Source organism: Mustela nigripes, chromosome 6 (genome assembly GCF_022355385.1).
Source record: "Mustela nigripes isolate SB6536 chromosome 6, MUSNIG.SB6536, whole genome shotgun sequence".
In the NCBI taxonomy this organism is placed as follows: domain Eukaryota; kingdom Metazoa; phylum Chordata; class Mammalia; order Carnivora; family Mustelidae; genus Mustela; species Mustela nigripes.
The window spans coordinates 46,665,518-46,692,574 of NC_081562.1; the positions used below are offsets into that span (position 1 = coordinate 46,665,518).

Sequence of the window (27,057 nt, forward strand, 5' to 3'; positions counted from 1 at the left end):
GAAATAAAGAGCACGGAGTTGCTTCGGTAAGAGAAATGTCAGATGCCCTCGTTTTCTCCCAATCAGCCCAGCACCCTAGGAGCCTGGCTTTTATGTGTCACTGGAACCCAGATGCTTTTAATGGGAATGCGAGGCACGTGAGAGGGCTTTCTGAGGAGTGGCTGGCGTTTCTGCCCATACCCCTGGAGAACTGTTCTCCTTTACCTTGTATGTCTGTGCATCACAAATCCCCAGGCCATACAGTCCCCCTTGGGAGGCGATTCAGCCATCCCTGTGGATGCTGAAGGTGTTTGCACCCTAGGATCCAACAGTTCTGCTTCTAGACCTCCACCTTAGAGAAATCCCCACACTGGTACACAAGGAGGCTCAGCGCAACACAGTCTTTCTCAGAGAGTAACTAAAAATGATCTCATTATTGGGGCACCTGGGTGGCTTGATCTGCTAAGCGTCGACCCTTGGTTTCCGCTGGGGTCATGTTCTTGGGGCATGAGAGCCAACCCTGCATCGTCTCCGTGCTCAGCTTGGAGGCTGCTTGAGATTTGCTCTCTCCCTCTCTCTCTGTCTCAAGTAAGTAAATCTTTTTTAAGAATCATCTCCTTGTTATCAGTAAAGACTAGATCAGCCGGAGATGAATTGGCAGTGGCATGTGAACTCTAGAGAAGCTAAAAGAAAGTGGATCTGCCTGTAACAACAGGGATAAAGCTCAAACACTACACTCAGTAAAAAAAGAAAGTCAGCAAAAGGATATGTAAAATATGTGACCATTTCAGTCAATCTTTGAACCCCGCAAAATGAGTATATTGTTTATGGCTTTACATGTAACCAGGAAAAGTATACAACATGCATGGAAATGACATACGCTAGAGGCACAGCAGCACTTATCCCTGGTAGCGTGGCGGAGGTGGAGGAAGGAAGGAGAAAGAGGTGAAACCTGGGGCTTTTCTTCGAGAGAGCTCATTGAGAGAAAGAAGGATTCCTATATTCTCCAGTAACTTGGGAGGGAAAAGAAAGATGATCCTGGAGTCTTAGGATGCGGTCCTGAAATGCCAGTTTAATGGAAAAGTCTCAGTCTTCCTTTGTTCTCTTTCCTAGTGCTGGTGTGGGTAGGACTGGAACCTTCATCGCATTGGACCGAATCCTCCAGCAATTGGACTCCAAAGACTCCGTGGACATTTATGGAGCCGTGAATGACCTAAGACTTCACAGGGTTCACATGGTCCAGACTGAGGTAAGAGTTAAAGGCTGAAGGACACCAGCCACCTTCCCTGTCTCTCTCCCCCAAAATGTCCCAAGCTTTCTTCTGACAAGGGTAAAGAACTATGACTTATTAGGAAGAGAAAGAACTGAATATAGGCATTCTGTAGGACCTGTTATTTTAAAACAAATTTCAGTGACCTTGAGGTCCCTGGTGTACCCTTACCCTCTACTGAGCTGGTTGCCCATCTTCTTTAGGTGGGTAGGAGACAAGATGGATAATTTTTAAATCAACGTGTGGTACATGGGGGAAGGGACAGTCCAGTCCATCTTAAGGATCATTTTAAGACAGGCTGGTTTGGGGCACCTGGGTGGCTCAATTGGTTAAGCAACTGCCTTGGGCTCAGGTCATGATCCTGGGGTCCTGGAATCAAGCCCCATTTTGGGCTCCCTGCTCAGTGGGGAGCCTGTTTCTCCCTCTCCCTCTGCTGCCCTGCCTGCTTGTGCTTGCTCATTCTCTCTGTCAAATAAATAAATAAATAACATCTTAAAAAAAAAAAATAAGACAGGCTGATGTGTGAGCACACTACAGTGCACCTACCTGCTCACCCATCTCTGGAGACCCCAGGCAAGTGCACACTGGTTCCAAAGGATAAATGCTTCATTGGTCCTTTGACATTTGCAGGGCTTTTTAAAACATGTTATTTCATTAAATTCATAAAAACCAAAGAAGAGAGGTAGCATTTTCCATTTCTGGGCTACAGAACTGAGGTATAGAGGCTAAAGACCTTTGCACAGCTCTGAAGTGGCCAAGCTAGGGCTTGAATCTGTTTGAGAGAATCCTAAGCCCTTAGCCCCAAAGCCTTAGGGTCGGGTCAGTGCCTCCACAAGGGCCAAGCCTGTTGCTCCCCCACATAGTTGCCTTACAAAACTCAAGTGCTCTTACCCTGTGTTTGCCAAGTAACTCTGCAAAGTCCTCTATGCATTGGAAAAAAAAAAAGTTCCCATGATCAAAAAGGTGAAAAACCCTACGGAAAAACCCATATCCTCTTACTGATGCAGTACGCAGGAAAACTGGGGAGGTGGTGTGTTCCACAAAACAGGGACATCTGGCAGCAAAGGCTCCCCATGAGCTTTGCTGAACCCACTATTCCCCAAACGACCTTGACCACTGAATTCTTTTCTTTGTGCAGCACATATTAATATCCTACCGATCTCACATTCTCTGATACATTTGGAAAAATACTGGCATCATGGTTTCCTGTAGGCAGTGGCCACACCTGGAACCCTCCGTCACCGCCATTGTCCTGGGCTGGGAGTACTTTCCTTATAACCATGACTACACTATACTTTTCAATTTTTACTATGGAATTTTTTTAATACATAAAACTAGGGAAAATGGTTTAGTGAATTTCCATACACCTAAACACCAGCTCCTACAACTATCAGTATTCTGTGTTTTTTTTTTTAATCTAAATCCCATATACACTATTCCCCTACCTCATGACCTTATTGGAAAATTTTAAAACAAATCCTCCTTATCAAACCATTTAATCCTTCAATGCTGTGTATGCAGAAATTTTACAGATAAGGACTCTTTAAAGATTGTGATCAGAATACCATTATCACACCTAACAGTTTTAACCATAATCCCTTAATATCACCTCACATTCAGGCAGAGTTTAAATATCCCTAATTATTTCAAAATTACTTTTTAATTTCCATAGAATCCAAACAAAGTCCACACACTGCATTTGGTTGAAGTCTCTTTTAAATTTCTTTGAAATCTATAGACACCCTCCTCTGTTTTCCAAGCTAGTTCTTTGTTAAAGACACCAACTCATTTGTTCCATAGATTTTACCACATTCTGGATTTGACTGCTTTTTCATGGCATTAATATCTTCCTCTATACCCTGCGATTTTTGTCAGTAGGTCATTAGATCTAGAGGTTCCCTTAAACTCAGGTTTTTTTTACGGTGCTGAGCATTTCCTGTTGCATCACGTCAGGGGAGCACTTCCTGTCTGTGTCTCTTTTAGCTGATGAAATTGACAATAACCATCCACTGTAAATTTCTCATTAGCTTTTCCCTTAGACAGCTTCCCCAGCTGTTGCCCCGAGGACAGCTGTCTAGCTCTGCCATTTCATATGGGGATGCAGAGTTCTATCATGGTATCATAATTGTTATCCTTCATCTTTCTCCACAAGACTGCCAGTTCCAAGAGGGTAGGAATTTATTTTCCTTCTCTCCATTTGCAGTTTTTTTTTTTTTTCACCTGTTAAATGAATGAACAAATAGCCTACAATTATGTTGCTAAAAAGTCAAGATCAGTGTTTCATTATGTATTGTCATATTTACAAACTCAAACCATATTTAATTTGTAATTTGGGGAAGGGTAGATTATCACATTGTAGGTGGTCTTGCGGAATGTACGCGTGTGTGCGCGCGCGCGTGTGTGTGTGTGTGTGTGTGTATTATTGTCGGGGGCATCTTGGGTCATGTGTTATTTGCATACATCTGCCCAGAACTCCGGAGATGCCCTGAAGCAAAGAGCAGGCACTCGTATTATAAATACCACTGGCAGGTTTCCGGCGCAGGGGTATCACAATGTGCCATAGCTCTTCCTCCTTCTTGGATATATCTCCTTCTTTCCACCATTCCCTTCTCCTTCTCCTCCTAACCTCTGAGGATTCTATGCTGTTGTTCCTCAGCTTACCCTTTTAATGTTTGAGTTCCCCAAGGTTCTGTGCTCACGATGCTGCTCTTTCTTCCCTCGACCTTCATTCTTTCTCACGTCTCATGGCTTGAAGAACCACATACGTGCTCCTGTTTCCCAAATCTCATTCTCCTTTTCCTGCAATGACCTAAGTACCTGCCTACCGAACAGTTGCACCTGGAAGCCTTATAGTTGTCTCAAACTCAAAAAATCTCAAAACTGATCTCATTATCGGTCTTTAAACAAACAATAACAAAGAAAGCCCCCCTCCCCCTCTTGCTCCTTCCAGTTTCAATAATGGGGTTGTAATCACCTTGCCCTCCATCTGTTTGCCCTAACTAGGATTCTGACTTCTCTTCCCAGGGTTCCCACATTCAAGCAGTCACAGAGTACTGTCTGTTGTACCCGCCGTCTTTTTCTTCCTTCTAGTCTCCCATGCAACTGCCACTGGCCTCGCTCAGCTGTTTGTCAGTTCTCACTGGGGCCTTTTGTGCTAACCTCCTCTGCTCCCAGCCCCTATCCTAACAAGTCTGTCACCACAGCCATCAACAGTGCTTTTGCTGGCTGTGTCAGCTCCTTGCATAAAACCCTTGGCAAGCTCTCCATTGCATTAAAATGAAGTTCAAACTGTCATCCTCGTTGTAAACAGGTCTCTTCATAACCAGGCCCCCAACTTACTTCTCCAGTTTCATAATATCCCCCGCCCATTGTTTTAGGGTCTGCCAAAATTAAGGAAGGTTTCCCTTCAGAGGTCAAAATCAATTTTGATTCTTTTGATCATCATGAAATAAATATTACGCGAAGAGATGTTTGGTCTCTTCTTTTTTTTTTTTTTTTTTTTTTTTCTCTACCAAATGAAATCCCAGACAATATTCAGATATCATCTGTCCTGTTTTAACTCCTTGCCCACAGTGGGCTTCTTCTGGTCTTGGAAGCCCTGGCCCCAGCGCAGATCTGACTTGTTTGGTGCTGGGAGTGAGGGCATAAGGGTATGATCTACCCCTGAACCAAAGGAAGCAAAGAAGGAAAGAGATTCAGACCAACCTGTGTATTACATTTCTGAGTCTATAGGGATAGTCAACTTTAATTTTATTCCACCTTATTTGGACACAAAGGGTCTTCACAAATTTTAATATATCCAAGAACAAGGATTTCTAAACAAAGAGGCATCCCATGTGGGCTTTTGAAATGTGTCCCTCCTTCCTTTAGCCTGCCTTAGGGGAAATTTGCAGTCTGACTCCCAGGGAGACACTCAGAGGAAGCAGTAAGATGTTAAAGAACAAGAGTTGACAGTCACAGTCTGTTCATCTCCTCTGCTTTCTGCAGGAGGAAAACAGTGGGATGTGGTAGGAATAAGCTTCTTGGTGCCCGTTTGGGAGATTGTCCTTGGGGTTTCCCATGGCCCGTGCATCTTACATTTTAGCTATACTGGACTGCTTGCAGTTTCCAGAATAGATGTGCACGTTCATGTTAGTTACATCACTTGGAATGTCCCACTTCTGGACTCAAATTTTTACCTTTCTCACTAGTTTGATACTTCTCTCTCCCAAAAATGAAGCTGATGATTTCTTCTTATGTGTGAAGCTTTATACACAATTCTGTCTTACAGTTATCACCTTGTAGATATTTGTTCACATATCTGCTCCTCTGCTAAACTAGGAACTCAGGGACCATGAAAAGCTAGAAGTATAATTTTATAAATACTAGTACTACAAGAGTTGGTGAAATCGAATGGAATTGAGGCTTCACAAGTCAGCTAGACAGAGCAAAAAATTATCTTTAATAACTGAAGGTTCATATATAAGACTCTTTTTCATTAAGAATAAAGTGGGAAGTACATTAACAGTCTGAAAGTTTTAATAGTAATTATTTTTAAAAGGACAGTCTATTGGGAGAAGAAGGATTTATATTTAAGGCTGCTGGAATTAATGAATATTAACTGGCTTCAAAGCCCATAGTGCATCATTGTTGAAGAATTTATTAATGAGGCATAGTGTAGATGTAATAGAATTCATTCCCTGTTGAACTTTAAAGTCCCAGAGTAATTTAATGTCCCAGTACAATTGCAAATGTGAATCATGCTTGGGATGGAAGGAACCAGGAAATGTCTGTCTATAATTTGGTAGATTGTTTTCAAGATGGCAAAAAGAAACTGTCTATACTAACAATCATTTTCAGGACACTAACCTCCTCAAATTTTCAAGATCAAGGTGGCATAAAACACACATTACACTCAGAAATGCACAGAATAGTTAATATTGAAGCAGGCCTCACTTATGATTGATTGATTGATTTCTTAGAAATATCCTAATCTAATGAGTATACCGGTCCTACATTATGAAGTCCGTTTGGTAGATGACCAGACTACCTTCCCATCAGGGGCAATTCCTAGTGTCAACCCATGAAAATAAATACCGGACCACTTCTAAAGTTCATTGGTGAGGGGAGATCTTATAGTATCACTTTCTATCTCAAACCTTTAAGATACTTTAAGGTAACACATTGATCACCTTGAACACAGGGTCCAGGGATGATTTTCGATAATTGACAGCAACACAGAGTCTCATACCCTTTTGTGGCCAAAGGATTTTAGCTCTAGAAGAGACCTCAGATTTTTTTCTAGATCTTTCCCGAGAAGCCCTGTGATTCAGTTTAGGCCAGCTGGAGGCAGACGAAGAGCCCACTGTCTCTTGCATGCTGTTGTGTTTTCTCCCAGCCTCTTCTTTCCCTGGACTCTGAGCAGTTACTATGTCACTAAGGGAGGCCAAGCAGCGAGGTCACATGGACGTTCTTTCCCTTACTAGACAGCTCTGTTGGTAGCAAGGAAGGAAGCTTTTGTCTAAACCTCTATTGTCCAGTGAAGGTTTTTGTGTGTCTTAATGGTCACCAAAACATTGACTCTTCTATCTTTGTTTCTGTCTCAAAAGTAGTTAGTTCCCACATAGTTGACAGAGGTGAGTCTGTTCTCGCTGCATAACCCTCTGTAGTCCTTTGTCCTCAGCCAACCTCTTCAAGATTCTTCCTTGTGCCAGTCTCAGATGCTGAGAGAACCAAAAGAGAGAGACGCTGACCTTGCCCTCAAAGAACTGACAGTCCAGCTGGGTCTATTGTATACACCTTCTTTTTCTCACCATCCCCCCAAAAGAAAGGGAACAAAGCAGCAGCGTATGCAGCAAAATGATTTTCTCATTCAATAATGCAATGAAATTAGGATTCATCTAAGAAATCTGGTATAGTGAAAAGAACATGAATATGCACCCTACGATCAAATGCTAGGGTCCCATTTCTTGGCTATGTAAGAAGTTACTTAACTTCTCTGAGTCTTCGTTTCTATGGATGGTTATATCTACCTTATGAGATTGTCAAAATGATCAAATGAGATAATTTATGTCAAAGGCATAGTACGGAGTTTGGCATTCAGTCATCTATTTAATAAATATTTGTGGAGGAATGACTATGTGCCACATATAACTCTAGGCACTCCTGAAATATACTCTATAAATATGCATGCCCATAAAAAAGAATAAATAAACACCACCTCTCTCCTCATTACTATTATTCTCCTCTTAGTGCTAACAGAAAGCACTCTTCTATGTACTAGAAACTGTTCATGAAATGATCAAGAGATTTGCTAACTATATAGAATCCCACCACTCTTGATGCTTTGTGAGAGTCTCCCATCTTTCTTGTGCTGAAGAATTTGCCTTCCTCTGACATGTTTTGTGCTTTTTCATAGTGTCAGTACGTATACCTACATCAGTGCGTAAGAGATGTCCTCAGAGCAAGGAAGCTACGGAGTGAACAAGAAAACCCCCTGTTTCCAATCTACGAAAATGTGAATCCAGAGTATCACAGAGGTAGGAGCTTAGTCCACTGACTTACAAGTTCATGTATCAAGATATGATGCATCTAGAAACCACTGATAACCTAAAGTTCTTCCAAAATGCGCCAGCCCTTCCTTCTTCCACCCAAAGGCCCTTAGAGAGTGGCGATGCAGAGGAGAGGCAGAATGGGGAGGGAGCCTCACCACCGAGTACTGACTGCACGTGGAGGCTCTTCCTATCTGGCTGGGGGTGCCCCCTCTTCAGGATTCTGCTTCACATGTCTTTTCTAAGCAGCATGGCTGTTTGCTGGGGAAGATGCTTTGAATTCACAACTGGGGATTCAGATTGTAAAATCCCTTTGAGAATTTGGCCATATGCATTGAATTCCTCATTATGTTCTTGTCTTGTCACCCAAGTGCTGAAAAAGCTTTATTCATGACAATTTTTATAGCTAAAAGTTGAAGTGAAAAAAACCCAAATGTTTAACAGTGGAGGGCTAAGTATATCACGGTGCATTCATTTAATACAATGCAGTCGTTAAAAGTGATATTTTTGATGATATTATAACATGGATATTCTTTTTTTAATTAATTTATTTATTTTCAGCATAACATGGATATTCTTAGAAATATGTTGAGTTAAAAAAAAAAAGAAGCAGGGGCACATGGGTGGCTCAGTCAGTTAAGTGACCAACTCTTGGTTTTGGTTCAAGTCATGATCCCCAGGGCATGGAGATCTAGCCCTGCCTCGGGCTCTATGCTCAGTGCAGAGTCTGCTTGAGGTTCTCTCTCCCTCTCCTTTTCCCTCTCCTCCTGCTGCCTGTATTCTTTCTCTCTCTCTAAAATAAATAAATAAATCTTGAAAAAAAAATGCTCGCTCTCTGTCTCTGCCCCTCCCCCATCTCTCTCTCTAACAACAACAACAACAACAAAGAATGTAAAACAAACAGAAACAACACATGGAGGTGGAGGGAAAGACCAGAGAGAAATAAACCACAATAGTAAAAAAAGTTCTCAGAGAAATAAAATAATACATGATTTTTCTTCTGTCTTATGTACTACATTTTCTAGAACAAGCATGTACCATTTTTTAAACAAAAAATTCAGTGAAACGAATGTATAAACTTTCAAAGGCATTACTTTGATCAGACAATAATTACTTGACAAGTGAAGGTTTTCATGCCTTTTCCCACGCTAAACCATCATTTAGAAGTAATTTATCACAAAGGCTAACTGCAAATTTGAAGTTCCCTTGTGTTAGTTATCTATTACCACCCAACAAATTACCCTACAACTTAGCAGTTTAGCTCAGCATTTATTATCTCACAGTTTCTGTAGATCAGGTATTTGGCAGGAGCTTAGCTGGGTGGTGTCGGCCAGGGTCACTCATGATGCTGTAGTCAAGTTGCTGGCCAGGGCTGCAGTCACCTGAAGGCTGGACTGGGCTGGGAGGTCCACTTCAAGAAGGCACACCCACACGGCTCTTGGTTTAGGTCTCAGTTCCTTGCCACGTGGACCCATGTCCATCTAAAAATCAGATAATTCTTGAAACATTATTTCAATTATATTATCTCCCTTTCTTTTTTTTTTCTAATCTCCAATTCTAACTGATCCTTGATTTTCTTTAGTTTCTCTGCACCCTCTGTACCTAACCACTGAGTCAGTATGTTACATAGTTAATAATCTGTGAAGCACGTATATATGAGAGAGCTTCCATTTAAAGGAGTCTTTGTCAAACGATAGTTCTCTTGTATAGAGAACTAATTAATTAGGGGTAAATAATTACCCCCTAATGTATCTGTAGAGTAAATTAAGGTTTTTGCGTGTCACTTTCTTTAAGAAGCTCCAGGATGGAGGAAGCTCTGGGGGATCTGGGAGGCATCTTTGTCTTGTTATGACTTGTGTGAGAGTATTATTATTATTATTTTTTTTTTTAGAGTCATCTTGTATGCTCCCAAAAGAGCCAGCTATGGTATGATTAGCTTCAGGTATCTAAAAGTTAGGATGCAGGTCCTAGCTCTAAAACTAACTAGCATTACCAAGCTGTATAACTCTAAGTGAGTTATTCTGCCTCTCTGTGCCCATGGGCTCATCTCTATAATCAGAGAAGATGAACTAGAATTGCTAGTTCCTTCCAATTCTAGGAATCTGTGGTTCTGAATGGAACAACACGGACCCCACAGCAGTGGTCTCACCCTAAACCATATTGAACGTTAGTCATTTCTGCTAGTCTTATCCATTTGTAATCTTCGTAAATGGAACAAACAGCTGTGACACACCCAGCTCCATCTCTAACCACAGTGTCCTTCCTTTCAGATCCAGGCTATTCAAGGCATTGAGAATGAGTCTGAAGATCTCTCTCGGATAAAAACTAGTCACTGCGTGATTTAAAAAGCAAAACAACAAAACAAAACAAAACAAAAAACACGCTTCATGCCCTACAGAGGTGCCAGCTATTTCTGTTGATACTATGTATAATTTATTAATCTGAAGAATTTTAAAGAATTTATGTAATTTAAAGGTAACAGATATTATTGTACATAGTTGTATTTTGTAGTTTATTCTGTAAATATGTATTTTTCATAACGTTTAATATTAAGCTTTATATATTACTATTTTTCCACACTAAAGTGTTCATGGATTGTTCTACATAAACTAATTCAACCTGTATAACAGGACTACTGGTAAAATATATATAGAAGGGGTTACAGAGGCAATCCCATGGGCCGTGGTTTTGAGCTGTTTTGATATTCACCAGTCAGGATAAAGGCAGGGCTGGAGAAAGCATGTAATACAGCTGGCCTTCCTGCATTGCTCTTCTAGGAACCTAGGGATCCAAACATGATCCAAATGCTATTTGGACAAATCTAATTGTCAAGAAAAGATTTGGGGAAGGGGGTTAGGTGGCCCCAAAGCTGAAGTAGGTGGTTATTCCTAAACTACTTCATCTCTTCCCTTTGTCCTGCCAGAGGTTCAAGCCCAGCTGGTCAGTTTAGGGACCATGTAACTTGCAGAGAAGTCCAGGCTTCAGGGTTTAGGAGTCTGATAAGGAACAATCCAGTCAGAAGTGATGAATTGCTTATATCAAGAAGAATGCCCCCTGTACCCCTGACTGGAAACAAGATCAACGTGCAAAGTGCCATCCAGGGACTTGAGATTATATCACTGCACTCGTAGTGTGGGAACATGCATACCCATACCATAAGGAGTGTGTTGGTTGACGTACACACCCTCACCTTTGCCTCCTTTCTAGTGGGTCGCATTCCAGGAAAAGTCAAAATGATGTCACTCGTACTTGGTTTTTCCCAGTAAAAGAAGATTGTTGTGGCAGATTATATTTCTGATCAAAGGAGTTGGTATTAACTTCTTTTTAGAAGTGTCCACAAACATCGGATATAGCTCATTAAGCAAGCAAACAACAACCACCTCCAAAAAAATCTTCATTCATACTTAATATAGAAATCCCAAAAAGACTTTCTTAGTAAATCAAAATATCAGCCGTCATCTGAAGGTGCCTTTACCATAAAAGCCACCAAGTTTGTCTTCAGTATTTGTACCTATTTTGACTATAACAAATTTCAGTGGGTTAGAAAGTGGGCTTTGCCCTCCTCAAGCTCCAGTTCTGAGGACAATTTGAAAGGTATCTGTAAGAAATCTTCGCGGCTACTTGAGAAATGAGGCAGGATGTTCACCTTTTTCTCACTTACCAATCTCTCCACAAATAAACCTAAGAATTAGAGATGAAAGTCATTGACCTTACCGTTTCAACTGCAGAGAGTACACATTTCTTTTCAAAGTATGTATTTTTGCTACATACCATAAAGTCTCATAAGTAATATAATGGAGATAAATGAAAATCATTAAATATATCTAAAATAGTTATCTGAATGGTTATGTAAATTTCCACACACACCAGAAAAATTTCCAGGGCTACTTGAAGTTTATAAAAACACGGGAAAACTTTCTAAGAATAAATGTGAAGAGTAATAAAAGAATTCCAAGTTTTCGCAGTCTCATTGTGCTCAATGCCCTTGTGAAATGGTGGTGGTAGGCTCTGCTTCTGTTTCAGGGAGCCAGGTGGATCTTCTAGAAATGAAAAAGAACAATACATATGTAACGGTAACAGATGTACCACCAGGAAGAAAACAGAGGTCAGAGATTAATGAGATGTGGCATCCATTAGGAATAACTTCCCCTACGTTGAAAAAGAAAAGCAAGAAAAATACAACAGATTTTTTTTTATTTTTATTTTTTTAATTTTATTATGTTAGTCACCATATAGTACATCATTAGTTTTTGATGTAGTGTTCCATGATTCATTGTTTGCGTATAACGCCCAGTGCTCCATGCAATCTGTGCCCTCCTTAATAACCATCACCGGGCTCCCACATCCTCCGACCCCTCTCCCCTCTGAAATCCTCGGTCTAATTCCCGGAGTCCATAGTCTCTCATGGTTTGTCTCCCACTCTGATTTCCTCCCTGCCGCTTCATTTTCCCCTTCCTTCTCCTAATGTCCTCCATGCTATTCCTTCTGTTCCAACAGATTTTTTAAACTAATGTTGCTTGGCACAAAGCACATTACCACGTGGAGAGAGAAATTCATTTTTGGCTTTTCATTCATTCAGAAAAGTTTTACTAAGTGCCTATAAGCCGCTAGGCACTGTCCTAGAAACGACACGTTTCTACTCAATAAAGAAAATGCATCCCAATAATAAAGGTAGGGTGGTTGTTACTATTCCAACTAAGCTTGAAAGAGGGCCTCGGGGAGCCAATGAAAGAAGGAAGCAACCCAGGGCAGTGGCTGCCTTCCTCAGAGCACGCTGCCAGATGCTAATGCTGCTTTACTGGCGAACCACTGGATCTAGAGGAGAATGCAATTACTCGCACCAACCAGGAAGGAAAACTAAAAAACCTACATGCCTGTAACAGTAAACAGTGTTCATGTATCCTAATGTGTCTGGGGTGACATCGCGGTTCGGGAAATGGACACGACAAGGGAAAACTGTATGTTCTTTCCATCTAATCCAGGAAATATTTATTCCTACCCTCCACCTGTCTAATTTTAAATCTCCTTAGCAACAAATATTTCACTATCTTCCCTCCTGCCGCCACCAAAGAATAAATACATTATCTAGTTGATCTGTTTATTAAATTTAGGAGGGGGGGAAAGTTTCCTTGACATTCCGCTCAATTGGATGTATTTTAATTGAATCCTGTCATGTGCTGTGTCTTAGTAAACACCCTGTTTCCTGTCGTGGGGGGGCATCCTGTTTGCACCTGTGCAAACTCCACTTTAATCATCCAGCCTTCAAAGTGCTTTGGAGCCATCAAATCTTGGGAGAGTCCCATCTTGCATCTTAATCATTATTTATCCAAGTTCTTTATAATTAACTCCTTTAATCTCTACTCATTAAATCGATTCCGTATTATCATTCTGTTGCTCTCTGGATAGCAGCCAGGTTTTCTGCTCTTGGATCAGATTTTTCAAAGGCTCATTTCCCTGCCTGGGCCTGCACATATTTGTCCTAAGTAATTCACCATCCCTTCCTTAACACTTCCAAGTCCCCCTCTCTCCCTACTTGTTCCCTTCTTTTTTGAACATGTTTGTTTTCCCAGTTGAATGTAATTTTATTTTCTGTTCCTCTTATCTCCTTAAACCCACTGGCATTTCATAGTTTTTTCAGGCTCCACATTATAGAAGAGATGACCAGGGTTTCACTTTTTAAATACTAAAATGGTCATGGCACACAGACATGTTGGGGGCAGTTTTATTTGGAAGGGTCTTTAATTAATTTTGTTATTACCTCTTGGAGGAGAGCCGAAAGTGACATGGGAAAATAATATGAAACCACCAAGCAGATGTCCACCAATACAAAAATAGACCTCACATGCTATACTTCACACTCTGATTCTCTTGTCTTAGTGTCTCAGGATCCAGTTTCTTATATTAAACAGTCTCCTTACTTTTTTGTAAGAAAACCGGCCATATACTAAATTCCCAATTACTTACCTCTCTGAGTCCTGGAGGTTGTAATCCGGAAGTCATAAACTGGCCACCTCTGCATGACAGCAAATGGGAGGACCTGAGCCCCAACCCTGGGAGGTTCTAGAGTTTTAGTTCACACACGTGAGCCATGCACAACTTGAGCTGCTATTAAAAAGCAAAGGAAATAGCTGCTTGTTTGAGGTGGTAGTTCAAGGACTTTCCAGGTTCCATGAGGAAATGAAAGTAATTCACCAGCCAAGACAGTGTGGCAAGAAGGAATGGCTGATCCTCCCCCAGGTGGCTGTGAGCAACCCTCAACCCACCTTCATTCCTAATGAGTTCGAGTGAAAAGGCCATTACCAGCCCAAATGCCCTGTTAAGCATCTGAGTATTCTTAACAGAGATTTCAAATCACATCAAGTATTCAAAAAAAGTTTCATATCAGAGGAAAATCTGTAAATCATGACTGCAGAAAGCAAATGACATAATTAGGAGGGGAAATATCTGAAAAAGGAAATCTAACCAGAAGTCATCAGGAAGAGAAAATGGCATCATTTCTGTGTGTCCAGATTGTTCTTTGAAGATGTCCTATTTCTATTAGGACATATTACCTTTGTCGGGGGGAGGCTCTCCTTGACGTCATCAGCCAGATGATTTAGCTAATTAAGCAATTGAATTGATTCATTTAGTTTTGTGACTTGACCACGTGTTTGACTAAACCGACTAAGCTTGAAATTCAAGCACACTACCTTAGATTCTTGTAGTGAATGATGCCTTTGAAAGTGGCCATTTTAGTTAAAATACAGGGTAACATTTGATACAGCCATGGTAATAGCAAAAATCTGTTCCGTTCTAAAAATGTTTCTAGCAATGGAAATATTTTTGACTAAAAGAATACTCTTGACTTGTAGGGAGGCTCCCTAGGAATAAATGTATGCAACAAAAATAAGACATTTTATTTTTTTAAAGGTTGTCTATATAGATACATTCATGAAACAAGGAAATTGTTGGTGAATGCTCTTAAAAATAGAAGTTTATGTAATGGAAATCAAGAAATCTATTAACAGATTTACCAAAGATTATTTTTATAGCCTATATGCCAATGTACATGATCTTACATAAGTTACCAAAGTAAGTTATTCAACACTGTGAATAATGTCAGACAAATGTAATGTGCCCCTTCTAGAATCATCACAAAAAATGTTAGTTATGGCTATCTTCTGCCTTAAGTAATTCCTTTTAGGACATACCTTCTTCACAAGAGCAAGCTTTTGGTTATGTTCAAGATGTTCTATTTTAATTGTTGAGTAAGTGGAGAAGTATCCCAACAAAAAGGAGCCCATACAGATGTGGCTTTAGAGGTTCATAGTACAGTGGGGCCAGTGTTCCCTCTGCAAGCTGTGGGGAGAGTTTGCAGCGGCAACTTTGTGAAAGGTCCTACTCTCAGCCATGTTGATGACCGGATGCACCAAAGTCCTGCCTGGAGAGCCCTGGGTCTCTGGTCTTGCAAGTGGGTCCACTGGGCTTACACGTTGTATAAAGGCAAGGATCAAGTCTCTAACATCATCTCTATTGCCACCTTGCAGAAACTATTTCCCAGCTCATAGATGTTCAGCATCTGCATCTTGAGCAGACACCGCTCCTGGCCCAATACTTTGGATTTTAGGTAGCCAGTGTCTAATAACACTGTCACCCACAGACGTGCGGTTGGCTATTCCTTGAGTTCTGTGCAGCTTAAATAAACACTGTAATGCCAGCAAATGAACATATTATGTTCTGTAATAGAGCACTTTTATGTTTTTAGAATCATGTATTCTTTCTCTGCAACTCTGGTTATTTAAAATGGCAGTGGATGATTTTATTTTTTTCATACTATTGTATCTCCCCGCCATATTGTGTTTCTAACCAACTCTATTTGAACAACGAACGTCATTAGTCTCCCTGTTTAAACTATGTATTTGCTTAATATATTTTCACCGTTGTAATGGTGGTCAAAAACGTCTACCTAGTATCTCACGTACCTTTTCCTAGTACAGGAATAAAACTGATGTTTGTCGAGGCAAAGTGTCCTGTCTTCTCTTCACCTGAATCTCATTTGTCAATTTCTGTCATCCTTCTGCTCAGGAGAAAGGTCAGATGTGACTGCTTTTAAATGAGAAGAACCTTCCAGGCCATTATCATAAGAATATGGTTGTCTTAATCTTCACTCCTACAAGTGCTGAGTTGGTTACCTAGGTTATCATGTACATTATAATAGACTCTCTAGTTGACTGTCTCCAACGAAATTCTTGTTTTCATCCTTTAGTTCATTAGTAGCCAAAATGTCCTCTGTTCCCAACAGTGTCAGTGTATTCTCAGAGGCGCTGCCCCAACTGGCTCACCGCGAGCCCTTCGAAGCCATTCACACATTAGCAGGCAGGGTGACATTTGGTAAAGGGCTGCTGTGCCTATTTCCAGAATTATTATTTTGCCCTTTGCCTTCTCATATTTCAGTTAAAAGATCAGTGTCCGTCACAGCTCCAGTATTTCATTTTTCTACAACTTACAGAAATCTCTATTTTTCAAAAATGGGCATGAATAGATTTGCATATAAAAGCATTCGATCAAAGTAATGTTTCCCTTTTAAAAGGTTTCTTGATTCCAATAATCAAGTTAACAAAATAACTTGACTTATGAAGCTGGACTTTTTCTTTTTTTTCCAAAGTAGCTGTTTGTTTGATAAAATTTACTCTTAAAGTATTTGAACTGGGGCACCAGGGTGGGTTAAGTGTCTGCCATGGGCTCGGGTCATGATCCCAAGTTCCTGGGATTGAGTCCCTCATTGGGCTCCTTACTCAGTGGGGAGTCAGTCCCTCCCTCTCCCTCTGCCCCTCCCCCACCCCAGCTCCTGCTCTCTCTTTCTATCAAATAAATAAATAAAATCTTAAAAAAAAATCTGAACTAGGGGCCCCCGGGTGGGTGGTTCAGTCAATTAAGCTTCCACCTCTTGATTTTGGCTCAGGTCATGATCTCAGGGTTGTGAGATTGGGCCCCACATGGGGCTGGCACTCAGCATGAAGTCTGCTCGAGATTCTCTCCCTCGCCCTCTGCCCCTCCCCACACTTGCACGCATGCGTGCATGCACGTACTCTGTCACTCTCAAATAAATACATTAATAAATACAATTTTTTTAAAAAGAGGAATTTGAACTAATCACTTAGCAATTTTGTTGTTATGTCGTCCACCATCATAAAATGTTAGAACTGGAAGAGCCATCTTGGGGATGGACAATGAAAGAAACCAAGAGCCAAATTTAAAAGTGATACAGCAAAATCAGACTGTGCTAGAATTGAAGCTTGTCTTCCTCCTACTCTCAGGGGAGGATCCAACCCATCTACATGTAAATATACACAAATAGGAAATCAGCTCTGGGGCCAGTGGATGTGGCAGCCATCTCCCACGCTGAGACAGAAGCGTCAATGGAACTTTCAACATATTGTATAATTATTCCTCTTATTTTTATATCTCGTATGTCTGAAGACATCCATTTGTTAGACAAATCTCAGTCCATATTTTAGAGTCATGCCTTAGCAAAGCCATCACAACCTTAAAGCTGAAATATTGACTAGAAAAAGAAGAAACATGATTTTTCCAACATAATACTATTATAAAACAGATTAAATCTAATTAAATCAAACCACCTAAAGCCAGAAGAGGTTCTACAGTTAGATCTTGAAAGGATTTGCAAGGTTTTGATGTTGGTAATAAAAGGAGAGTTCATAATAGAAGGGTAAAAATTAACCAGTAAAATTCAAGTTTGAGTAATAGAGAAAACCATGTAGGGATGGTTCTATAGGGGCGGTAACATTCACCTTCACCTTTTTACCAAAGGAGGTAACCAATCCCAAAGGTTGTCCTATCTTCCCAACCCAGTATCTCCAAAGGAAAATCGTACTATTACATTAGAAAACTGCTGATCTGAGCAAAGCTTGCCCCTTTGTGTGTGTGTGTGGGGGGGTTACTACAATCATGCCTGAAACTTTGTGTAAATTATCTTAAATTATTTTTCTCTTGGCTCTGAGTTCTTGACCCCAGGAAGAAATTTGGCATCCATTTTATTCTTTAAGACAGAACTTGCAATGAAATATGTTTCTTGTCTCTACTACCCAGCTGCAAGCCATTGGTGGCCAAGAAGTTTCTGTGTCTTAGGGCTTGCCAAAGAGCTAAGGTAAAAAAAAAAAAACAATAACAAAAATCAAAAACAAAAAGCTGACAGTACGACTATAAAAACAAAGGACAATCACTCTGGAAAATAGTAGTTAAAAACACCCTATACTACACATAGCTACCCTATGACCCAGCAATTGCACTACTGGGTATTTACCCCAAAGATACAAAGGTAGTGATCCGAAGGAGCACCTGCACCCCAATTTTATAGCAGCAACGTTCACAATAGCCAACTATGGAAAGAGCCCAGATGTCTAAAAATTATATCCTAGGTAAATAGTAAAACAAAAGCTGGTTTAGAGGTAGTTGTGGGGGTGAGTGAAATGGAAGGAGAGGATCAATAGGTCTGAACTTCAAGTCATGGTAAATCATGGGAATTTGATGTACAGCATGGTAACTATAGTTAATGATATTGTATTACATATTATGTAACTTTAAATGGTGATGCGGCAAACTACACTTACTGTGGTGATCACATTTCAGTGTTTGCACATATTGGATCATTTTGTTGTACACCTGAAACTAATATGATGTTATGTATCAATTATACCTCAATCAAGAAAAAAGGAGATATCCAATTCTTAATTTTACCTTTGAACTGGAGCTGTATGAAATTAAAGTAAGTGGTTTGAGATTTTAAAGGTTTTTTTTTAAGATTTTATTTATTTATTTGACAGACAGAGATCACAAGTAGGCAAAGAGGCAGGCAGAGAGAGAGAGGGAGGGGGAAGCAGGCTCCCTGCTGAGCAGAGAGCCTGATGAGGGGCTCGATCCCAGGACCCTGAGATCATGACCTAAGCTGAAAGCAGTGGCTTAACCCACTGAGCCAACCAGACGCCCCTGAGATTTTTAAGTTTTAAGTGAAAACTTATTTTAAGTAAGTTTATGTGATATTTTAAAAAAAGCCCAGATGTCCATCAACAGATGAATGGACATATACATGCACACACACACACACACACAATGGAATACTACTCAGCCGACAATTAAATGTAGTTTGGCCATTTGCAATGACATGGATGGAACTAGAGGGTATTATGCTAAGCAAAATAGGTCAGTCCAAGAAAGACAATTGTCATATGACTTCACTCATATGTGGGATTTAAGAAACAAAGCAGAGGAGCATAGGGGAAGGGAGAGAAAAACAAAACAAGATTAAATCAGAGAGGGAGACAAACTGTTAGAAACTCTTAATCATAGGAGACAGACTGAAGGATATTGGAGGGGAGGGGTGGTGGCATGGGGTCACTGGGTGACAAACATTAAGGAGGTCATGTGATGTAATGGGTGTTATATGCAACTGATAAATCTCTGACCTCTGCCTCTGAAACTAATTATACACTGTATGTTAATTAACTGAATTTAAATTTTAAAAATAAAATAATATAGAAAATAAAAACAGAAGTGCTTGAGTGGCTCAGTGGGTTAAAGCATCTGCCTTCGGCTCAGATCATGATCTCAGGGTCTCCTGGGATCAAGCCCCTCATCAGGCTCTCTGCTCAGCAGGGAGCCTGCTTCCTTCCTCTCTCTCTGCCTGCCTCTCTGCCTACTTGTGATCTCTGTCTGTCAAATAAATAAATAAAATATTAAAAAACAAAACAAAACATATTCTTTAAAAAAAAAAAGAAAAGAAAAACAAAGGGCGTGAAAAGCCAAAAATTTCAGAAGCCAGGGAACATTCCCAAATCTAACCTTACCAAACAATACCATTTGTAAAACATATAAATTAAATTTTTAAGCCATATTCCATTCCTAAAGAACTTTCCAGTGACCCCCTGGCCCAGTCTTCACCCAAGCAGATGCTCCTTCCCCACTTATGTCAGATGTTTAGGGAAGAAAACAACTGTCCTCCAGCAAAGAATAACACATGAGCAATAAATAAAGGCAAATAGGACAGAAGAGAAATAATACGAATGATCCGTTTTGGTGGAAGGCAGAAGGCAACATGAGAGTGAAATGAAAGGTGGGAGCATCTGAAGGAGATATTGAGGGTCTCAGACCTTTGCAGTTGCAAAGGATTTTCTCATTTAACCTAAGAGAAAGACATTCCAAGTCCTATTTAAAGTGCTACAGAAGGCGACAGGTTTAATCTCTAAGACGGTCCCTCAAAGCTGTGATATTAAAGTTGTTACCTTACTGAATGCCTTCACCTGCCATATCCGGTAGGTTAGTCCATGTTCCCACTTTACAGATAGGGAAGTAGAGGCACAGAGAAGACCAAGATACTGCTCAAAATTAAGCAGAATAGGAATAGTCACTGATGCATATCATACGGTAACTCTGTGCTAAATGTTATCTATGTATCATTCAACTCTTCACACCCCCTGGCTCCTACACTTATATTGGAGATAAGGAATCAGAAGTCTAAAGAGATGAAGTAACTTGCTCAAGGCCGCCCAATGCCAAAGCCCAGTTTCCAGTGTGAAACCTTCTGACTTCAAAATGTGATCTCTCAATCTCCACGCCAGCATATGTCAAAGTTTGGTCCCCAGACCAGCAGCAATGGCACCACTTGAGACCTTGTTAGGAATGCAAATTCTCAGACGGACACCCCCAGTCTCATCGAGTCTGAAACTGTGGGGGTGGGGCCGGGTAACCTGCGTTGGAATGAGCCGCTGGATTGCGGGGGCGGGGGGACACTGTTCTGAGTGAAGTTTGGGCGGCCCCTCTGTTTTGCAGGTTCTCGTCAGTCAAATCTAGCTCTTTGAGAAGAAACTCATTCAAACCCCGTGTGACGAAGAGGAAGAATAACGTGCAATATTTTTGAGCCTTAACGCTTAGGAAGCACTTAACGTTTTAGCGACTCTGACCATTATGTGCCAAGTAGAATTTGAAACTGCCCCGCCTGCATTATCTCAATTAAACCCTCTCAAAACTAAACAGGGGAACGGCTACAAATTTCCCATTCGACACAGGAAGAGACTGAGGCACAGAGAAAGTACCTGCGAGCTTCCCAGAGCTAGCGAATGTCACAGAGCTAGCGAATGTCACAGAGCTAGCACATGCCTTGTTTTAAACACAGACCGAGTAAATTCTGGAGCCTGGACTCTCACCCACTTTCTCCTGTATCAGGGGTTGGAAAAAAGGTTGATTAAGCTCCATAGCTTATATTAAATTCCGTTTGAGGCCTCCAGTGTTCAATTCCATTTTGCAGACTCCCACACCTGCTCCAGATCTCTTCCCTCCAACATCACCCTATTGACTCTTGTTAAAAGGCCCATTAGTCCATTAGCCCCGATACTGATGTCTCTCCCAGCATTTTAGACTAAATGTGATAGCAGTTACCTATTCGAAATGCAAACCCTTCTGTTCCCTCTGGGGCCTTGGAACATGTTGCTGAACAATTCTCCGGGTGACAGGAAATTCTTCATGCAAAGGGACAATGATCGTCCCACGCAGAACTGGGGTATCAGCTCTGAATGACAGCCATATAAAAAGAGAAGTAACCACAAAGAGGAATCCAAAATAAGGCAGAAGAAACAGGCTCCAAAAAGTAGCTCTCAACTCACTGGATTCAAGAGGCCATAAAGGTCAGGCCAAAAGGACTGCTGAGCTGTCCCGGGAAAGGCCAGAAAAAGGAACACTGTTCAGAGCCAGCAAGACAAAGCCAACAAGCGTGCCCTAGGCCCTGAAAAGTGAGATAGACAAAGGACAGGGAGCCCGGACTTCCAAAGTGTCACTGCTGCCATGTCCCCCAAACCCAGGCATGAACCCAAAAGGTGTGACAAAGGGTCCAGTCATCACGTCCATTGGGGAAAGGCAGCACGGACACACGAGTCAGGGGTCCAGCAGGAAACAGGGTGATGAGCAGAGCTCCACAAAGGGACTATTGGCCAAGAAGCAGGCAGTCTTCCCGGCTCCCCTGGGGTTTCCCTGTCTCCCAGTCTTCCCAGTCTCCCCCAGCAGCTTCCCGGGGCCTCGGCACCCAAGGCTGTGCACACTCCGCTGAGCAGTTCGACACAAGGATCGGACGGAGAGAGGTAGAATCAAAGCTATTTGACCTTCTTGAGGCCGAAGGACCAGTTGTCTTTTCTACCCACACTCTTGGACAGGGAGTCATCAGTCCCTTGAAGTGTTCCTATTTCTACTAACCTAGAGAGCCAGCTCTTCTCTGCATCGCTGTCCTGTTGGAGTTCAGGTCTCCTCTGAGCCAAGCCCAGAAGTTCTGTGTATGGTCACTACACTTCCATCTGGCATGCCGGTCCTCCCTCCACATTGCCTCCAGAGTGATTTACCTAAAATACAGGACCAGAGTCCATCTGCAATTGACCGGTGGTGACTCCCCGCTGTCCACGACATGTAGTCTGGGCCCCTTGGTCGTTCTAGGAGGCCTGCCATGACAGCCTGTGCCTTCCTCCCCAGCTTCAGCGGCAGCCAGTCCTCTCCTGGCCATTTATACGGGGCGGTCTCAAACTCCTTGTGCTTTCTAGAGTGCAGACTGCTGTTTTGTGTATTTTTGCTCATGTATTTTCTACTTCCCCCCAATAAAATAGTTCTCACCAATTCACAGAGGGGACATGAAGGGCATGAGCTCAGGCACCTTCACAAAAGGTGCAAACATCATCCTTTGATTTATCTACAAGTAAAGTTAAACGCAGACTCTCAGAGATGCAGGCAGGAGTGAGATGTGAAGACATGCTTCATATCACTTTAAATTCGGGCCCATTATTGGATCAGTCTACCTATACCGCACTGTAAAGGCATTTTTAAAATAAATCTTTTCATTATGTGAATTAAACAACTTTCATATCTCCTTAGACTTTTTTAAAATTTAAATCTCATTTTTCACTCTGCCAGAAACCTTCAAAAATGGCCATGACCTTTCCTTGACCTCTGAGACTGCTGCTGACCCATTTTCTAACCTGTGTCCTCAAACTCCCCTCTTTCCCACGTCACTTCTGTATCTATAGAGACATCTTTTCCTGCCTATTGCACAGTTTACGAAAATCATTTGCTCTGTTTTCCCTATTAGATGATTATCTGCTGGAGATCAGATTCTCCTAGGTACCAAGCAAACACATTTGAGACAAATTCCAGATATTATGATACTAATAACAGAATAATACATAATATGAATACACATATTTCAACAAGGTGTCCTGCATCATTCATTGGATTCTAACATATTTGGATGGATTCAATCTTCCCAGAAATCCTGAGAAAAGAAACTAAGACCGAAGACTCACAGTCAAGAAATGGGAGAGCTCGTGTTATGATCCCAAGGTCCCTGAAATCGAGCCCCAAATCGGGCTTCCTGCTTGGCGGGGAACCTGCTTCTCCCTCTCCTACTCCCCCTGCTTGTGTTCCCACTTTCACTGCATCTCTCTGTCAAATAAATAAATAAAATCTTTAAAAAAAATTTTTTTGGTGTATATCAGAATGACCTGGATGGCTTGTTCCTGAAACATGGGTTGCTGGGCCCCCCCCCATCCATCAAGATTTTTAAATCAGTAGATTTCCACCGTGCTGCTGTGCTCAGAAAAATAATGAACCCAAATGTTTAAGTTATTTCATTTAAATTCATCATTAAATCATCAGTGATGATTTACTCTGATTAAACAGATAAACTGTATTTCAGAAAGTAAGTCTGTACCTTTCTAAAAAGGAATCAGCTTTATGGAGGATTTTGTGAAGACTTAGTTCTTAAATGTAATCGTCATTTCTCTGAAAGAGCACAAAATTTTGAGACCAGTAGGTCTGGGTTCAAAAACCCCCTGCGACAAGCTCTGTATGTGCACCTACTTTACGACAAGGGAATGGGTGCAGGAAAAGAAACAACCTGTTCAAGTTGTGAAGCCAACACCCCCCCCCCCCCCGGAACGGCTCCCCTAAGACAAGGCTGAGCTCAAGGCAAAATCTTCCCTGATTGATGATCTGATCAGACCCGCTCAGCCCACTTTCCGCACCCTGTTCTTTCTAGCCTTGTTTATTCCTCCTTGTGAAAGGAAAACCCTTCTCTTCCTGACCTCTGAGATGCCTGCAGATCTCATGGATGGAGCCTTCTCCCTGTCAATATTCCTCTTACCCCATTACAATCATTCCTCCCCCATGTACCCCCACACCTGCTTGCAATAATTCTTGCAAATAAAGTCTCTCTTTACCTAAATCTGGACATATTTTGCTTCTGAGACCAGTTTGCATTTGCCTTGAAATACAAGTGATTTCTCAGCTACCTGGAGTCCTACGTACCTGCTGAGGTATAATCTCCAAATTGTCTTCAAACAGTAACTGATCCCCCTGAATTATAATTAACAGGAGCTTCGAAGTGCTCACTTCCAGCCCTTCTGACCTACTGATGTGACTGCATTATGGTCTGTCATGAAAATCTGAGGTAAATTTTCCCGAGAATGTTCTAGATCCCCATGGAGCGAGCTCCTCTGGGGGCGCACAGTAGACATCCTGGTTTAAGGAACTGAGCTCTCATGGAGGTCTGAAAAGTGATGCCATTTTCTGGAGGCAATTATGCAAGAAGCCCATCCTCTCTGAGTTGAGAGGGCATTTTCAAGCTTATGTTTTCTCAGCAGTTTTGGGATGCTCGAATCTGCCCTACCACATCCTTGTCCTAAGTGGTTGACAAATATCGGGAAACACAGTACCCCATTCCGCATTCAGACCTCTCAGGTACAAAGCACTTCCTTTTCCTGAGGTAAATATGCAGTCTACACCTCCTGTCCATTATTAATTCATTCATAATAACCCCCATCCTAGGGTTTGTGCTATGTGTTAAATTGTGTGACCCCCTCCAAAAAATTTGTTTGTTTGTTTTTTAAGATTTTATTTATTTATTTGACAGAGAGAGAAAGCGATCACAAGCAGGCAGGCAGAGAGAGAAGAGGAAGCAAGCTCCCTGCCCAGCAGAAAGCCCGATACAGGGCTTGATCCCAGGACCCTGAGATTATGACCTGAGCCGAAGGCAGAGGCTCAACTCTCTGACCCACCCAGGTGCCCACCCCCCCACCCCGCAAATTCTTATGTTGAAATCCTAGCCACTAGCCCCTCAGAACGTGATCTTATTTGGGAACTGGGTTGCTGCCGTTGTAATCACTTAAGATGAGGTCATACAGGAGTATCACGGGTCCCTAATCCAATATGACTATTGTCCTTACAAAAATGGGTTATTTTGGACCACACACTTATGGGGAGAATGTCACTGGGAGAAAGACAGATCAGGGCGATGCTTGTACAAGCCAACGAATCTCAAAGTTTGCTAGCGAACCATCAAAATCTAGGAGAGGCAGGGACTAGATTCTTCCTCACAGCCCTCAAAAGGAACCCACCCTGCCAATACCTTGATCTCAGACTTCTAGCCTCCAAGACTGCACAACAATAAACTGTTGTATAAGCCACCCAGTCTGTGGTACTTTGTATAGCAACCTAGCAAAATAATGCAGATTGTTATTAAAGATAATAATAATGAAGAAAGATGCTAATATTTATTAAATCTTTACTCTGTCCAAAAAATCTTCCTCAGTGCAATGCTATGAGGTAGGTACTTTTTAAAATCCTTATACAGTAGACAGAATAATGAGTCCCGAAAGATGTCCACATCCTCAGCCCTAGAGCCTGTGAATGTAAATATGATAGATTGCATGGGAAAGGGGAATCAAGTTTGCAGATAGAATTAAGGCTGCTAATCAGATGACTCTGAGATGGAGAGATTATCCTGGATTATTTGAGTGGGCCCAGTGTGATCATAACAGTTCTTAAACTGAACAGGGAAAAGAAAAGAAAACCGGAGAGATAACAATGTGGGAGGACTTGGCCCAGCATTTCTGGTTTTGAAGATGGAAGAAAAGGGCCAGAACCTGGAATACAGGTGGCCTGTAGAGGGTAGAAAAAGAGAAAATGGATTCTTTCCTAGAGCTTCCAGAAAGAATGCAGCCCTATTGATACCTTGATTTTAGCTCGGTAAGACCCGGTTAGAGTCTGACCTCTGACTGTAAGATAATAAATTTAGATTGCTTTTAAGCCACTGTATTCACTATAATTTGTTAAAAGAACAATGAATATACCCCAATTCCACATAAGGGATCCATGGTCCAGAGAGTCTATATAATGTGTCCAAGGTCATACAGGTAGACATGATGAAGCCAAAGTTGGAACACAAGTCTTTATAATACAGAGCCTCTATTTCTACTCACCGTGATAGTTTTAAAGAAGATTTTATTTATTTATTTGAGAGAGAGAGCACAAGCAGAGGGAGCAGCAGGCAGAGGGGAAAGGAAAGACACAGGCTCCCTGCTCAGCAGGGAGCTGGATGAGGGGTGCTATTCCAGGACCCTGGGATCAAGGCCTGAGCCAAAGGCAGACGCTTAACTGACTGAGCCATCCAGGCGCCTCTACCATGATAATTTGTAAAACAAGTTCTAGTCCCTCTAGACATCTTTGCACATATTTGCAAGTAGATACCATATCCTCCTTTAGCTTTCCCTAGAAAAAGCATAGTTTCATTAGCCAATCTTCAGATGACAATTTTAAGTCCCCTAACCATCCTGGAAAATATGGCAGCCAAGTTGCACACAGTGCTAGTCATGCTCCAACACCACCTTCATGAGTTTCAGTCCACCTTTGCCAAAATGGGATTTATAATGCATTAAATTCAAGCAATACTTTTTGACTTTTTTTTTTTAAATGAAGTGATAGTTTTCTTATATTGACAAATTGGCTGTGAACTTAATGTTCCTACAAAATGAGTCATTTGAGTTGGAACATTAATTTCTTTGAGCAGCCGGGTCCTCTTTAGTCTGAGAAAAGTGGCATTGCTCTGTCCCTGCACAGATCATCTCCAGAAAGTGCCTGCACTTGGCTGTAGTAGTGATAGCTCAGGCTTCCTTCTTGCCCTCCCATCCCGGCTCTCAGATCCTGGAGGGGATCACGCCGCTCAGAAAATGGGTATACCGTGAGAGACACCCCGCCAGCTTTGCCCCAGCTGGAAAGAAGAACACACTCAGCTCTCACAGTGTTTTGGTATTGGCCCTTGAAAGCCAAATGTTAACTTTTCCCAACCAGTTGTTAAAACTCAGCCATTATTATTATATAAACTTACAACTTGACTATTTATATATTTTTTAAAGGTATTAAATACTCAAAACCCATCACTACCTGATTCTTTCACCACATTGGACTATTATC

At 41.5% G+C, this 27,057-nt stretch overlaps 1 protein-coding gene across 2 annotated transcripts in view; it reads left to right on the forward strand.

Annotated features, from left to right (window-relative positions):
• The window catches only part of PTPRB (protein tyrosine phosphatase receptor type B), a 115,728-nt gene extending 99,951 nt beyond the window's left edge, over positions 1-15,777 (forward strand). For both annotated transcript variants that reach the window (XM_059402465.1, XM_059402466.1), the window contains 3 exons: positions 1,093-1,228; positions 7,647-7,767; positions 10,050-15,777. In XM_059402465.1, the coding sequence (XP_059258448.1) occupies positions 1,093-1,228; positions 7,647-7,767; positions 10,050-10,072 (280 nt within the window). In that variant the 3' untranslated portion in view covers positions 10,073-15,777. The remainder of the gene's footprint in view (positions 1-1,092; positions 1,229-7,646; positions 7,768-10,049) is intronic.
• The last annotated feature ends 11,280 nt before the right edge of the window (positions 15,778-27,057 follow it).